Raw genomic sequence first — 13,089 nt, 5'->3', positions numbered from 1 at the left:
TATTATTATTATTATTATTATTATTATTATTATTATTATTATTATTATTATTTCTCTAAGCCGCACGAGCGTCCCACTCGCCCTTAAGCTAAATATGCATGTTTCATGCCCTGCAACATTTCAGAGATAAAAACTAGACACTGTTGGCCAAGCAATATCAGGGTATGGTTAAGATGGCAAACATTATCAACAGGGAAGAACCTACAAATCAGGAAAGGCTGCAACTTTTTTCTGAATTTGCAAGGAAAGGTAAGATTGAGCCCTTTCATCTTGTCTCTTCTTCCCCTTGCTGAATTAATAGAGTGTAAACTACTTGTGTACTTCAAACTTAGTTTATAGTAACCGAAGTAAGCTGAGGACAAAGGGGGAATGTAGGAGAAGGGGGGTTCAGTGGTTCTTTCTTTACATTATTGAGGATTACAGGGTATTGGAGGTGGAGGATGGGGTTGTGAGATAGGACTGATTGATTCATATTCTGTTCTTACCGGATAAACCCCCAAGATCCAGAGTGAGAGGCTGGTACGGTGGGAGCTCTTGCCATGGCGCAAGAAGAAGCCTATCTGCTCCAGGAAGAGCCCGACCTGCACAAGGCCCAGGAATACCGGGACCAAGAAGATCCAGATCTGGCCCTTGATGACTGTGACAGAGGAACAGTGGTGTAGGTCAGAAGAAAAGACGACAGCCTTCCCTTCCCCATTTTAAAAAATTATTATTCTTAGAACACATTACATTATGCGTCCTTCCTCCTTCTGTCAGACATTTTGAGGGAAGATGGCTGGGTGGGTTTTCCTCAAGCACAAGGAAAAGACACTATGCGTATGGTCAATAATACTTGGTTATTACTTTGTTGTTGTCCCCAGGAGAAACTGAAAACAATGGCATACCTGCCAACATTTAACAGGTAGAAACTGGGACACCTGAAACATCAAAGTGTGGTCAAGATTGCAAAGATCATTGATGAGGAATACAACACACCTAGCTGCTTAATCACACTAGGGGCCAAACAGGATTTAAACGAGAGTTAAACCAGAGAAAACCAGAAAATGTTGTGTGATAAACATCAGGCATTTCCTGGTTTTCTCTAGTTTAACTCTCGTTTAAATCCTGTTTGCTCCCTAGTGTGGCTGCAGCTGTGTGCATTTGCCTGAGCCCACTGGGAAGGGCAAGGATATGTCCAAACTACTTTTACACTTTGAGCTCCATTTGCACCAAATGACGTAAGCCAAGGGACAAAGGGGGAAAGTGGTAGAAGAAAGAAACTGGGACATTTTAAAGGTAGCTAGGATGGCAGAGAATTAATCAGGACTGTTTCTGACAAATTGGGACCTTTGGAGGAGGATATGCAATTATGGCGCCAAGCTCCAGAAAGCTCTGATTGAAACACAGCTCTGTACCTTTGCCCTAAATTCTGGTTACCCTTCCATCATTCCTCCATACAACCTCATCCTAGTTTGGTTACTGTTTCTTATTCTTCTGTAGTATGCCCCTTCTCACCTTGAAATATCTCAGACGACAAAGGGAAGGGATCGTTGGAGAGGGAACAGTTTGACACACGCACCATTTTCTTCTCATCAGGACAGGTGTCTCCAGGTACCCAACCACCAACTCTCCTGCAACCAATAATTTCCTACTTTCTCATCATTAGTCACTGAATTAATCATTGACGTAGGCCAGGAATGGGTGCCCTGGCAACAGGGCCCAAGTTCAGTTCTCCTCACCTGGTGGAGATTCCTGAACAGGTTAGGTGTGTACATCCGTATTGACGTAGAGGAATGGTAAGACGTGGTTTTAGCACCATGAATTGCTAGCAGGGGACATCCACTCGAGGATGAAGTCCAAAATCTAGAGGGTCATAGATCCTCCCTCCACACTGGATCCAACAGGAAAACACATTGCAAGAACGGATCCCCCTATAAAGTATTTAGGAGATATTTAGAATTCTTTACAAGAGAGGTCTGGTGTGTTCCAAGACTACAAGTCTCAGTGTTCTGTACGATGCATCCACGACAGTTAAAGTAGAGTCATAATGCCATGTGTCAAAAGGGTATTACCTGAAGTGAAATGTACCCAGGGAAACAGATGAGGAGGTAAGCTGGCAGAACCACTGTTTAGTTCATTGTTGTTGCAGATAATTTCCTGATTATTAACTGCCCTCATGGCAAGTTGACTGATGGCAACCCTGTGGATGAAACACTTAAAAAAACAAACCCTCTCCTCTACTGCTCTGTTTAGGTCTTGAAAACTCAGGGCCATGATCTCCCTAATTGAATCTCTCCATCTAGCATGCAGTCTTCCTCTCTTTATACTACCTTCCCTAGCATTATTGCCTTTTCTCATGATGTGGCCAAAGTACAACAGCCTCTGTGTTTGTCATCTTGGCTTCCAGGGAATTTCAGGGTTGATCTGCTCAAGGATCCTTTTATTTGTCTTTTTGGCTATTCACAGTATCCTCAGCACTCTTCCCCAACAACACATTCCAAATGAATTGATTTTCTTTTTATCCACTTTCTTCACTGTCCAGCTTTCACATCTGTACATGGTGATGGGGAATACAATGGCTTCTATAATTCTGACTTTAGTGCTCACTTGTACTGTGGGCTCCCTCTTTTTTTCTACTGAATTGCATCATCTCATGATGGCAGCCTCAGCTTAGTCATTGTGGTGTATAGAAATGTTTTTCAATAAAATATTTTAATAATGGGATTACCAACTGCAATCTAAAATAGTATAACTTGTATTATTCAGGCCCATTACCACCTCTCTATGCCACATTTGCAGGTGCTGCCTCATAGAACCACTTTAAGGGAGTATCAATATTTATTTTTCCCTTACAAGAATAGTTGTATTTTATGCAGCAGAAGTCATCCAGTGCCAATTATAACCTGTGTTTTATACCACTCCTAGTTTTGATGGTACATTCCTCTTAGAGATGCAGTGGGTTAATATTTCATAAGCCTTTGTGACAAAGGCAGGACTACTTCCAGTGGCAACTAGACTCCTAAAATATCAATGAGTTAAGAGCAGAGTCTATGTAAGGTTGCCAGATTAGAAACTGGACAGGACCCCTATATCTTTAATGGTTGTGTCACAAAGAGTGCATTTCAGCTGGTGTTGCTTGTTACCTGTTTATATGGCAACCAGCAGCTACCAAAATTTGATCTTTGACATGAAAGGTATAGGAGCTCTCTCCAATTTTCACCCAGGCAACCATAAAGACAGGGTAATTGGGGCTTTTAAGATAGGATAATGAAAGATGTGGAGAAATAATCTCTTAAAGCTAGGATGTAAAATGCAACCCATTATGTGAGCTCTCCAGTTTAGAGCACCCACCCAAACCTCTTCGGTGCTTTTTTAAAAAAATATTCAGTTAAAAAATAATTGTTTCCATTCCTGAAGGCCTCTAGGAAGAGTTTTGGCAATTACACAGGCCAGCTTTTCCCTCTCTCCCAAGGTCAGGAAAAGATCCCAAAATCCAAAGGTCAAAACTGGACATAGAGATAGCTGTCACCTCTAGTTTTAATTTTTCCTTTCCCTGCCCTACTCCCCAATGTTGGTGCTCATTGTGGCCTTATGGTGTTGTTGGGAAGACTGGGGCCCCAAACCTGCCCAAGTTGCCCATGCCTATTTTAAAGGCTCATACCTGAGATCCCTTGACACAGATTCAGTACTTAATACATTCCAATTACCCTTTGACCTATTCACAATCATGGGAAATGGATTATGACAAAAAACATTAAAAACCACAATACCTTTTCCTCCTCACTTCTTTACTATAAACAATAGTTATAAAAGCAGAAGTAAGTCGATCTCATAGTAATATCCCTGGAATGTGAGAGTGCACATTATTTCAGATTAATTAAACCAGAACAACACTGTGCTGGGGCTGAATGTATTTTGATTAACAATGCACAATCTGGCATACTGTAAAATTCTATAACCTTGAATTTTCATTTGAAGAGGGGGAAATGGAGCAAGTTTCTAGTCCACAAGCTTATGGAGGAAGCAGATAAACAGGAACCCCATTGGTCTCAGACAGCTGGTGCTTCAGTACCCTGTACAGTTTCTTTTCATTCTTCTGCATCGGTAGCACTTGCTCACCCCGTGCTCTCCCACTCACACCTTGGAAATTTACCATTATAGGGTACAACTTAAAGAATCTTCCAGCCAGGATGGTCAGCAGCTATGATGACTGGGGGATTCTGGGAGCTGTAGTCCAAAACAGTCACTTTTGCAGGCTCTTTTCCCAATCCTCCAGACAACATTTCTGTTGTTGATATGGAGAAAAAATAACCCTCAAATACCCTTTGATAACAGGTTTTTGGAAATGCAAATTGGCTATACAGAACTGTTAAATCTAAATTAAAATTGTCCTGAAGTTAAGAGAAAAGGATACTTTAAACCCAGATACCATTTAAAAGATCACCATTCCAGTTGGCCAACTATCAGACTTTACTGCAAAAAGAAGCCACAACTCCAAGGATAATAAAGGATACCATGACAGTGGAGAGTGTAGTTCCCAAAGTTAGCCACAAGAGAGCAAGAGGAAATAATAAGACAGCATGCAAAAAAACAGCAGGGCAATTGTTCTAGTAAAAATCCTTAAATTAAGTCATACAAGGGGAAGGAGGAGAGTTGAAGTTTCCTCAAACGACCACTAGAATGAAGCTAAGATGGAAATGGATGGGGCCAGAAAGGTACCAGTGGTTAACAGATAATGTTCCTTCATAAAATAAAATAAAAAGGATTTTCTCTGTTTTATGTACCTAAACAAAAGGTATCCTCTGTCTGGGCTATGTTTTGCAACATTCATTTTTTCATGTGGGCCCTAACTCACTTTCTTTTGAGGGCAATGAGGAAGAACATTCCCTCAAAGAGGCCTTTTCCCTTGAAATTGTCCCAGAGGAAAAAGGGCTCAGCACAGCGTCCAGACCACTCAAGCCCAGAAATGGCATTCAAAGTTTTTGAAGGTGACAGGGACCTCAGTTCCTGCCCTCTCCTCCTGCTCCATCTCTCCTCAAGTCCACATAGAGGTTCAGCTGATGAGACGATAGAAGACCCAGCACCCAAAAGTCACCCAGTGGCTGGTCCAGCTCAGTTCAGACCACTTACGGATGGTGTAGGACATGCCATAGCCCTGGAAGGAGAAGAAAAAAGAGCACATCAATAAAAATTACAGTATGAGTAAACATGGACAAAAACGAGAAGGAGGGAGGACTTCACACAGGCCACACATGATGTGTAAGCCTATGTTTCCTGCCTAACCATGTCCTTCATCCCTTACCTGCTCTTCCACAGAGTCATCTGCATCCATGTCAAATAGTGAGCCTAGATAGGCCAAGTGGAAGACGGCGAGAGCACCAAAGAAGAAGTTGAGGAGGTACACCCACAGATTCTGTAATGGCAGAAGAAGCAGTGGAAGCTCAGCCAAGTGGCACCAAAGCAGGAATTTACTCTCCCAAACTGATAGCAATGTTGGAAAATGAAGGGTGGTTGTTGTTGTGTGCGTTCAAGTTGTTTGATTTATACTGACCCTAAGGCAAACCTAATGGGTTTTTCTTAGCAAGATTTGTTCAGAAAAGATTTGCCATTGTCTTCCCCTGAGGCTGAGGGCATGAGACTTGCCCAAGGTCACCCAGTGGGTTTCATGGCCAAGCTGGGAATTGAACCATGATCTCCAGAGTTGTAAGCCAACACTCAAACCACTTGCACAGATCTGCCTCAAGTTTCAAAACTTCTCACCCCAGCATCTATAGCAGGAAAGGAAAATCTGGCAGTCCTCTAAATGTTGTAGGACCCCAAGTCCCAGTTGACCTAGCTAGCATAACCAATGGTGAGGAATGCTGGGAGCTGCAATCATCAACAACTGGAGGACTACACTTTCCCTACCTACTCAACAGTAGAGTGGGTTTCAAGAGGTTGAGTTGCAGAAAAGTATCTTTCTGAGACCCTGAAGAACAAGGAAACATGGCCCATCATGGTGTTATCCTGGCAGTATTTGAGTAACTTAAATTCTTGGAATTTAAAAGCCCATCTTACCGTGTTGTTGCGATGCGAACACCCTGGCTGACATTTCTTGGAGAGTATACAGGCATCAAAGATGACAGAAAGCCTCTTCCGGAGGACTAAGCAGAAACCAAAGCATACAGGCACAACCATTAAATTATATACAACTTATGCTACTTTTTCCACAGTGGATTGTGCCCAGTGTGTGGCTCACAAACACAACATTTTCAAAATACCTGACAGTTTAAAAAGAGAGGGAGGTATTTTACATGTTGTGGTGGTGGTGGTTGTGGTGGCTGTATGCCATCAAGTGATTTATGACTTACGCCGACCCCATATCATGGAAGTTTCTTGGCACAATTGGTTCAGAGGGGCTTTGCCCTGAGTGTGTGTGACTTGTCCAACGTCACCCAGTGGGGATTTGAACTCTCCTAGTGTCCTAGTCCACCACTCAAAAACTACTACACCATGCTGGCTCATGAAGTATTTCCAAAGCATTAATAGATTCAAATAAAGTTGAAGTAAAATAACAAACCCCAAATAAATCTATTATGGAAATAAAATAGGCAAACTATAGCCAAATTATCACACACCAATACACAACAAAGTTGGAATTAATGACACAAAACATACTAAGGCCTGTTACAGACTGCCAAAATAAAGCTGCTTCGGGTCTCTTTGGAGGTATGCTATTTAAATGATGCATGGGTCCTAAGAGTCTGGAGGTCGCACCAAAGCCACACTCCATTCCTAAGCACTGGAGTGCAGCTTTGGTGCAGCTTCTGGATTCTTAGGATGCATGCATCATTTAAACAGCATACCTCCAAAGAGACCCAAAGCAGCTTTATTTTGGCAGTCTGTAACAGGCCTAACTCTCCAGCTAGTTTTTTGCTTGCTGCACCCCCAGTTATCTTCTGTTGGCTCTCCTCAGTGTATTGCAGATGTGCAGTGACAAAAACAAACAAAAAACTAGGCCCATACAGAGGTGCCAACATTCAGCACTGTCTGAGGTGCTTGACCTCAACAGTAGCTCACACACAACAGACTGCAGAAGCACATCCCAGTATGCAATATTGCAGTATTTAGCAACAAGGCACTGACCAGCCTGAAATGAGGCACAGACACAACTGACTTCTTCCAAAGTCCTTGGAGGCTTTTATCTTCCTGTTGCAATATGTACAATATATATAACAAAAGCTCTAACGTCTGCCAACAGACACTATCTGATACATTTACAAACCAAGCTCTCCAAATTAACACACCAACTCCTCTCTCCAATCCACTATCCTTAACCCATACTCGCTCTGGGTTTCAGAGTCCTTATATACAATACTGACAACTGAGGATAGACACCTGGTGTTCCTCACCATTTACAGCCATGTAATTATTTTCTAACAACTTAAAGGGACATTTTACCCAGCATCTTCTACAGGTGATGTTGTTGTTTTATTTTGCTGAGAGAAGTCTAAATAATAATTTTATATTCTAGCTTGTTTGTCTAATAATTGTTTCAAGAGTTTCCTAGGTTCAGATTAAACTGAAGTTTGTTAAGTGTTGTGAATGGGTGTTCTGAATGGGAAGAGAGAAGCAGCATTCAGGCTTGTGGCTTGTTGCAGGTCATGCACATAACAACAAACAATGGTTTGTCATAATGTCTAAACCACACCATCTTGTGGCAGGCTCAATGGTAGCAAAGAACTGGTACCAGTATAAGTGAGAGTGGAGTACTCACCATGTTCAATGTAAGTGATGAATCCCAGAGACAGCAGAACAGCAGCCAGGTGGAAGCTCAGCCCCTAGGAGGAAGAGAGACAATCAAAATGGAAGCTTCTAACCTGCCACAATCCTTAGCAAATGTTACTTGGACGCAAGTCACATTGAGAAGTTGGAAAAAGCAAATGAGTGTGCACAGGATAGCAGTTAAGGGTTAAATTCTGAAACATAACAATTCAAAGAAAGTCCCAGGTCAGCTGCAATCCAATTTAAAATAAGTACAGTATAGGCTTTCCTTAGGGAAATAGATGGGAGTGGCAGGGAACACATTAAGACCAGCTCACTGGTCCAAGCCACAGATATTTCTCTCCCTTCTTCTGCATTCTTCTCCACCAAGTTTCCTGTCTGGATCTCAAAGCCTGACCCCACCAGAAATCAGAATGAAGGGGAAGAATCTCAGGGCAAGTGCATCACCTTAAAATTACATATTAATTCATCAGTAAAATCAGTCAGTTACTGTAGATTCTGGGTTCCCTGTGGCTGCAGGTTGCTTTGATGTGGCTCTTGTTGTTTTGCTGTTATTGCTGTTACTAATTTATTCATATCTCGCCACTTTCCCCAAGAAACATAGTTCAAGGTGGCTCACACTTTAAAAATATTACAATTAAAAATATTAAAAGCCACAATAAAACTGATTTAAACTAAGAACCACAGTAAGAAATATGTACTTTAAAAAGATTTTTAAACCAATAAACAATATAATTTAAAATGTATACTGTTTTCTTTCAAAGCAGAGTTTGGAAAACTTTCTTTGGTTGGACTAGAAGTCCCATGTGTTCTTAAAAGTAGCGCTTGCAATGGTATTCAGAAAAGAGCTTATTATAATATATTTTCAAGCCAGAGCTTGTAAAATATCCTTTTCAACTGGAGAAATGTTTATTCTTTTTAAAAAAGATTAAATATTTATTATTTGAATTACATGCTCTGAGCAACTGTGGTTGATACTTAATGTATTATAATTAATGGCATCCTGGATACCAACAGGAGGCATCCCTAGGTTTCAAATTTTGGCCCTGGGATGCTCCTTACTTGGCAACCATCATCATCACTATGTTGCAGTTAGTGTTGCTGCTGTTTGGGATCTAAGCGTGAATCTCTGCCTTTTTCCTTTGATTGGAATACAGATTCTGGAATGCCCTTCCATGGGAAGCTATGCTGTCCCTGCTTGCTTTTCATTGGCAAGCCAAAACATTTTTATTTAAACAAGCAGTTGATATACAATTTGATATCAGGATGGTTTTTATGGAGCAGGTGGGTTTTAATTCTATTTTTAAACTTTTGTATATTTTTTGTGGTTTAATATTGTGTATAGAAGATTTTAATTGTTTTGAATTTTACTGATTTTTAAAAAATGTTTTTATCCCTGAGAGGCGCTTGGGTCCCTCCTGGGAGAAAGGCAGCATACTAAATAAATAAATAAATAAATAAATATTCCCATCATACCCCAATCCTACAGTCTTGAGCTTTTGGTGTATGCATGTATGAAGCTGATCCAGGAAGAGGTGCTGTATCTGGGAACAGCCCTTTTAGGTAAGATTATTTGTTTATTTTCCAGCCATGGAAATCTTTGTTCTTTCTGAATGGCAGGCTGTGAGCAATTGTGACTGAAGCTTGATTTACAGTACAGTGCGCCTGCACCATATGCGGGCGCGCCATATGCGGCTTGAGCATACGCACTCAAGCTGCGGGGCGCGCGCGGGGCGGAAGGGGCGGCACGTCCCATTCAATTGAATAGGCGCGCTCGCCTGTTGCGCCCTGCACGCCGCCGTGCCGCCACGGCCGCCATGCATGAGCCCCATTGGAAACAATGGGGCTTGAGCATAGGCGGAATTCGCCTTACGCGGAGGGATCCGGAACGGATCCCCACGTAAGGCGAGGAGGCACTGTATAATGTTTAGTGACATGGGGGCCATTTCTAGGACTCAGGGACTGGGGCAATTCTGACTTGGCAATTCACCTAAGCACTTTGAAGATGTTTTGGAGATCGTCATGTGTGGAAAGGTGAGGTACAAATGTTTTAGAATTAACCAAAAATTGATAGTTTAGTCATGTTGAGCTGCAAGGCTGCATCCACATTAACAGGACCTGTGGGGAGGATAAGCTGTCCACATAAATGGCACCCACAATGGGGTGACACTGGCACCACACTTCTGTGGGACAGTGGTTCACCTGGCCCAGGGCACTTCCTCCTGACCTCTTCTGCCTGCATTGGCACACAGTCCACACATCCAGGAGATTCCCTGGAATTTCCAGCCTCATTTGGAACAATCAGGAACTCTTTCTACTCTGGAAAATCACACTGGAGTGTGGATTGGACCTACGTTTTGCCAGTTTTTGGCCTCATACATCATTTAAACAGTTCAGTGCAGGAATGGGGCAGGAATGTTTCCTTTCCTTCATGTGGATGTGGCCCAAGAGACAGGACTCGGGGAGTGACTTATAGGGAGAGATACTCACATGCAAGAGGGCGCTGGCTGCGTAGGTTACAATGATTGCCGAGAAGGTGCCCAGTTTCAGGGAGTTCTTAAAAACATCTGGAAAAAGATTGACTGAGTAAACAGAGCAGCCTCTTTTCTGCTCTACAAACAAACAAACACAAACAAACAAAAAGCACCTGCCAGCTTTCCCTCCCTTTCCACTAAAACACAGGTGGCATACATTTCATGCTACTACCATTATCCTGTGCCCAACTGAGATCCAGCTATCTAAAGTCCAAGACACACTGCAGAAATAATTCAGTTTGAGATCACTTTAACTGCCCTGGCTCAGTGCTAGGGAATCCTGGGAATAGTAGTTTATTGTGGCACCAGAGCTCTTTGACAGAGGTGGTTAAATGCCCCACAGAACTTCAGTTCCCAGAATTTGCTAGCATTGAGCCAGGCAGTTATAGCATTTTCAAATTGGATTATTTCTGCAGTGTGTTTTGGAACTAAGTAGATTTTTGGATGGTGTTCCTCCCTATCTACCTCACTCAATCCTTCCGCAGGCACTGGAGTAGTAAAAATCTCCCAGCTGTGTCCAGATCTGAGGAACAACATCTGCCAAGGAGTTAATAAGAGACCTTATTGGAGAGCAGGAGGAAGAAATGAAGTAAGGATTCCTGCTCTACACAAGTAGGCTATGCACTATTTGGATCCACACTACTTGAAAGACTGTGGCGGGGTACAAACCGCCGCTTTGCGGCGTTTCCCCGCCGCCGCCATTTGCTCCGTGCGGGAGCCGCAGCAGCCAAACTGCGCGACTCCCGCGCGGAGCAAAAAAGAAGCTCCATTTCGGAGCTTCTTCTTGCGGCGCCTCTATGACGTCGCGAGGCGCCTGGCGCGGACTCGCGACATCATAGGCGCCGCGACACATCTGGACGCTATGCGTCCAGTACGTAAAGATGGCGGCGCCCATGTAGAAGGTGCGCCGCCATCTTGTACATATAGGATACGTACTAGGGTTAGGGGGGTGCAGAAGCACCGCCCCTTCCTAACCCTAGTACGTATCCTATACGTACTATATGGCGGTGTGTATCCCGCCTGTATCTCTCTGAATGAGTCTGTCTACATTTTAAGATCTTTGCAGGAAGGCTTTCTCTCAGTCCCACCACCATCCCAGGCATGTTTGGTGAGGACACAGGAGAGAAAGCCTTCTTGGTGGCTGCTCCCAGGTTGTGGAATCCCCTTCCACCTGAGGTTTGGTTAGTCCCTATTTCCTTTCACCAGCAGGCAAGAACTTCTTCAGATAGATGTGTGTATTTAATGGGGTTATATCTTTTTATTATTATGTCTCAGTTGTGTTTTATGCTGTTTTAATCTTCTGTTTTTCACTGGACCTTAATTCAACTGTTTTTTAACTTTGGGATAAATAATGTCCTATGGAATCTTGAGATTTGTAGTTTTTTGTGTTACCAGACCCCTTTCGCAAGGATTAAATATCTCCCCAAACTACAAATCCCAGAATTCCATAGCACTGAGCCATAGCACTTAAAGTGGTATTAAAATGCATGAATCCTGCAGTGTAGATACAGCCACAGTTTTAATCCACTGAGAAGTGAGTGCTTTCACTGACTTCTTAGTTATTTTCATAACTCACAGATCTATTGCCACTCAAAGTTGGTAGGAAAAACCCTCCTCCCATTCTACTACCCCTGCTCCATCATCATGACCAGCAAAGTACTCAGAATAGACAGAGAGGCTTTAGATACTCTAAAACAGCCTCACACAAGCAGGTGCTATAGCTAAAATGCTCAGGACTCCAAGTCCAGCCAGCATGGCTAATGGTAGAATTGAAAGATATAGCTGTGTTAGTCTGTAGAATCAGTATGTAGAGAGATATTGGCCCTATACAGACAGGCTAAAATAAATCTGCTTTGAGTCACTTTGGAGGTATGGTGTTTCAATGATGCATGAGTCCTAAGAGTCTGGAAACTGCATCAAAGCTGCACTCCAGTCCTTAGGACTGGAGCGTGGCTTTGGTGCAGCTTCTGGACTCTTAGGATGAATGTATCATTTAAACAGCATACCTCCAAAGTGACTTGAAGCAGCTTTATTTTGGCCTGTCTGTATCAGGCCATTGTAGCACTTTTGAGATTAACTGAAAGAAGTTGGTAGCATGAGCTTTGATAGACTTCAGTCTACTTCCTCAGATGCAAAAGTAGACTGAAGTCTACAAAAGCTCATGCTACCAACTTCTTTCAGTTAGTCTCAAAGGTGCTACAAGATCTTTCTACACCATGGCTAAAGGTCAGGGAAGATGACAGTTGTGATTGGGGAACTTCCTCTCAAATATGGAAATGAAAAGAAGGGACAGCAAGAAACCATGACAGCATTGGGAAAAACTTCATGGTTCTGTAATGGGGCACAGACTTTTCTGTTTCGAGGATGCACAAGCCAGAGTGCCTAAGCTTGAGGGTTCCACATAGCATGCCTTTAGACCCCCTCCCCAATAACTATAACCAGATAGATGCCAGACTGCTTACAGGAGTTCAGCCAACGGGACATGGGAAGATTCCAGCTGGTCACCACCTCAACCATAGAACGTGGCAGCTCTACATTCAGTGGCCGAGACACTGTCAGATCCCTGGAGAGGTGGGAAATAAGCGTTACACTGAGCTGAATGTATAAACAAGTTGGAGCAAGTTCAGGAAAGGGGAAACAATTATGATAAGATGTATGAAGAACAAAATGTATGAAGAATAGTTGAGGGAGCTGGGCATGTTCAGCCTGCTGAAGAGAATACTGAAGGAGTGCCATGACTGCAGTCTTTAAATATCTAAAGGGCTGTCACAGAGAAGAGGGTGCAAGTTTGTTCTCTGCTGCCTCAGAAGAT

General features: G+C 42.8%; 2 protein-coding genes across 8 annotated transcripts in view; both read right to left on the bottom strand.

Annotated features, from left to right (window-relative positions):
• LOC121921747 (organic solute transporter subunit alpha-like) overlaps positions 1 to 1,582 on the bottom strand; it is a 9,549-nt gene extending 7,967 nt beyond the window's left edge. The window contains exons 1-2 of one of the 2 annotated variants that reach the window (XM_042450258.1): positions 1,495 to 1,582; positions 486 to 637 (exon numbers count right to left, since the gene is read on the bottom strand). In XM_042450258.1, the coding sequence (XP_042306192.1) occupies positions 486 to 637; positions 1,495 to 1,561 (219 nt within the window). In that variant the 5' untranslated portion in view covers positions 1,562 to 1,582. Of the gene's footprint in view, positions 1 to 485; positions 638 to 1,494 lie in introns of those variants that run through there. The other variant, XM_042450259.1, reaches the window with a different exon arrangement.
• Positions 1,583 to 3,875: 2,293 nt separating this feature from the next.
• Positions 3,876 to 13,089, bottom strand: part of PORCN (porcupine O-acyltransferase) — a 29,956-nt gene continuing 20,742 nt past the window's right edge. For all 6 annotated transcript variants that reach the window (XM_042455240.1, XM_042455244.1, XM_042455241.1 and 3 more), the window contains 6 exons: positions 12,740 to 12,840; positions 10,234 to 10,310; positions 7,736 to 7,799; positions 6,037 to 6,122; positions 5,282 to 5,392; positions 3,876 to 5,134 (listed from right to left, as the gene is read on the bottom strand). In XM_042455240.1, the coding sequence (XP_042311174.1) occupies positions 5,033 to 5,134; positions 5,282 to 5,392; positions 6,037 to 6,122; positions 7,736 to 7,799; positions 10,234 to 10,310; positions 12,740 to 12,840 (541 nt within the window). In that variant the 3' untranslated portion in view covers positions 3,876 to 5,032. The remainder of the gene's footprint in view (positions 5,135 to 5,281; positions 5,393 to 6,036; positions 6,123 to 7,735; positions 7,800 to 10,233; positions 10,311 to 12,739; positions 12,841 to 13,089) is intronic.

This window comes from Sceloporus undulatus, chromosome 2, assembly GCF_019175285.1.
Source record: "Sceloporus undulatus isolate JIND9_A2432 ecotype Alabama chromosome 2, SceUnd_v1.1, whole genome shotgun sequence".
In the NCBI taxonomy this organism is placed as follows: domain Eukaryota; kingdom Metazoa; phylum Chordata; class Lepidosauria; order Squamata; family Phrynosomatidae; genus Sceloporus; species Sceloporus undulatus.
The sequence above is the reverse complement of the archived record's forward strand: the minus strand, read 5'-3'. Positions and strand labels throughout refer to the sequence as shown.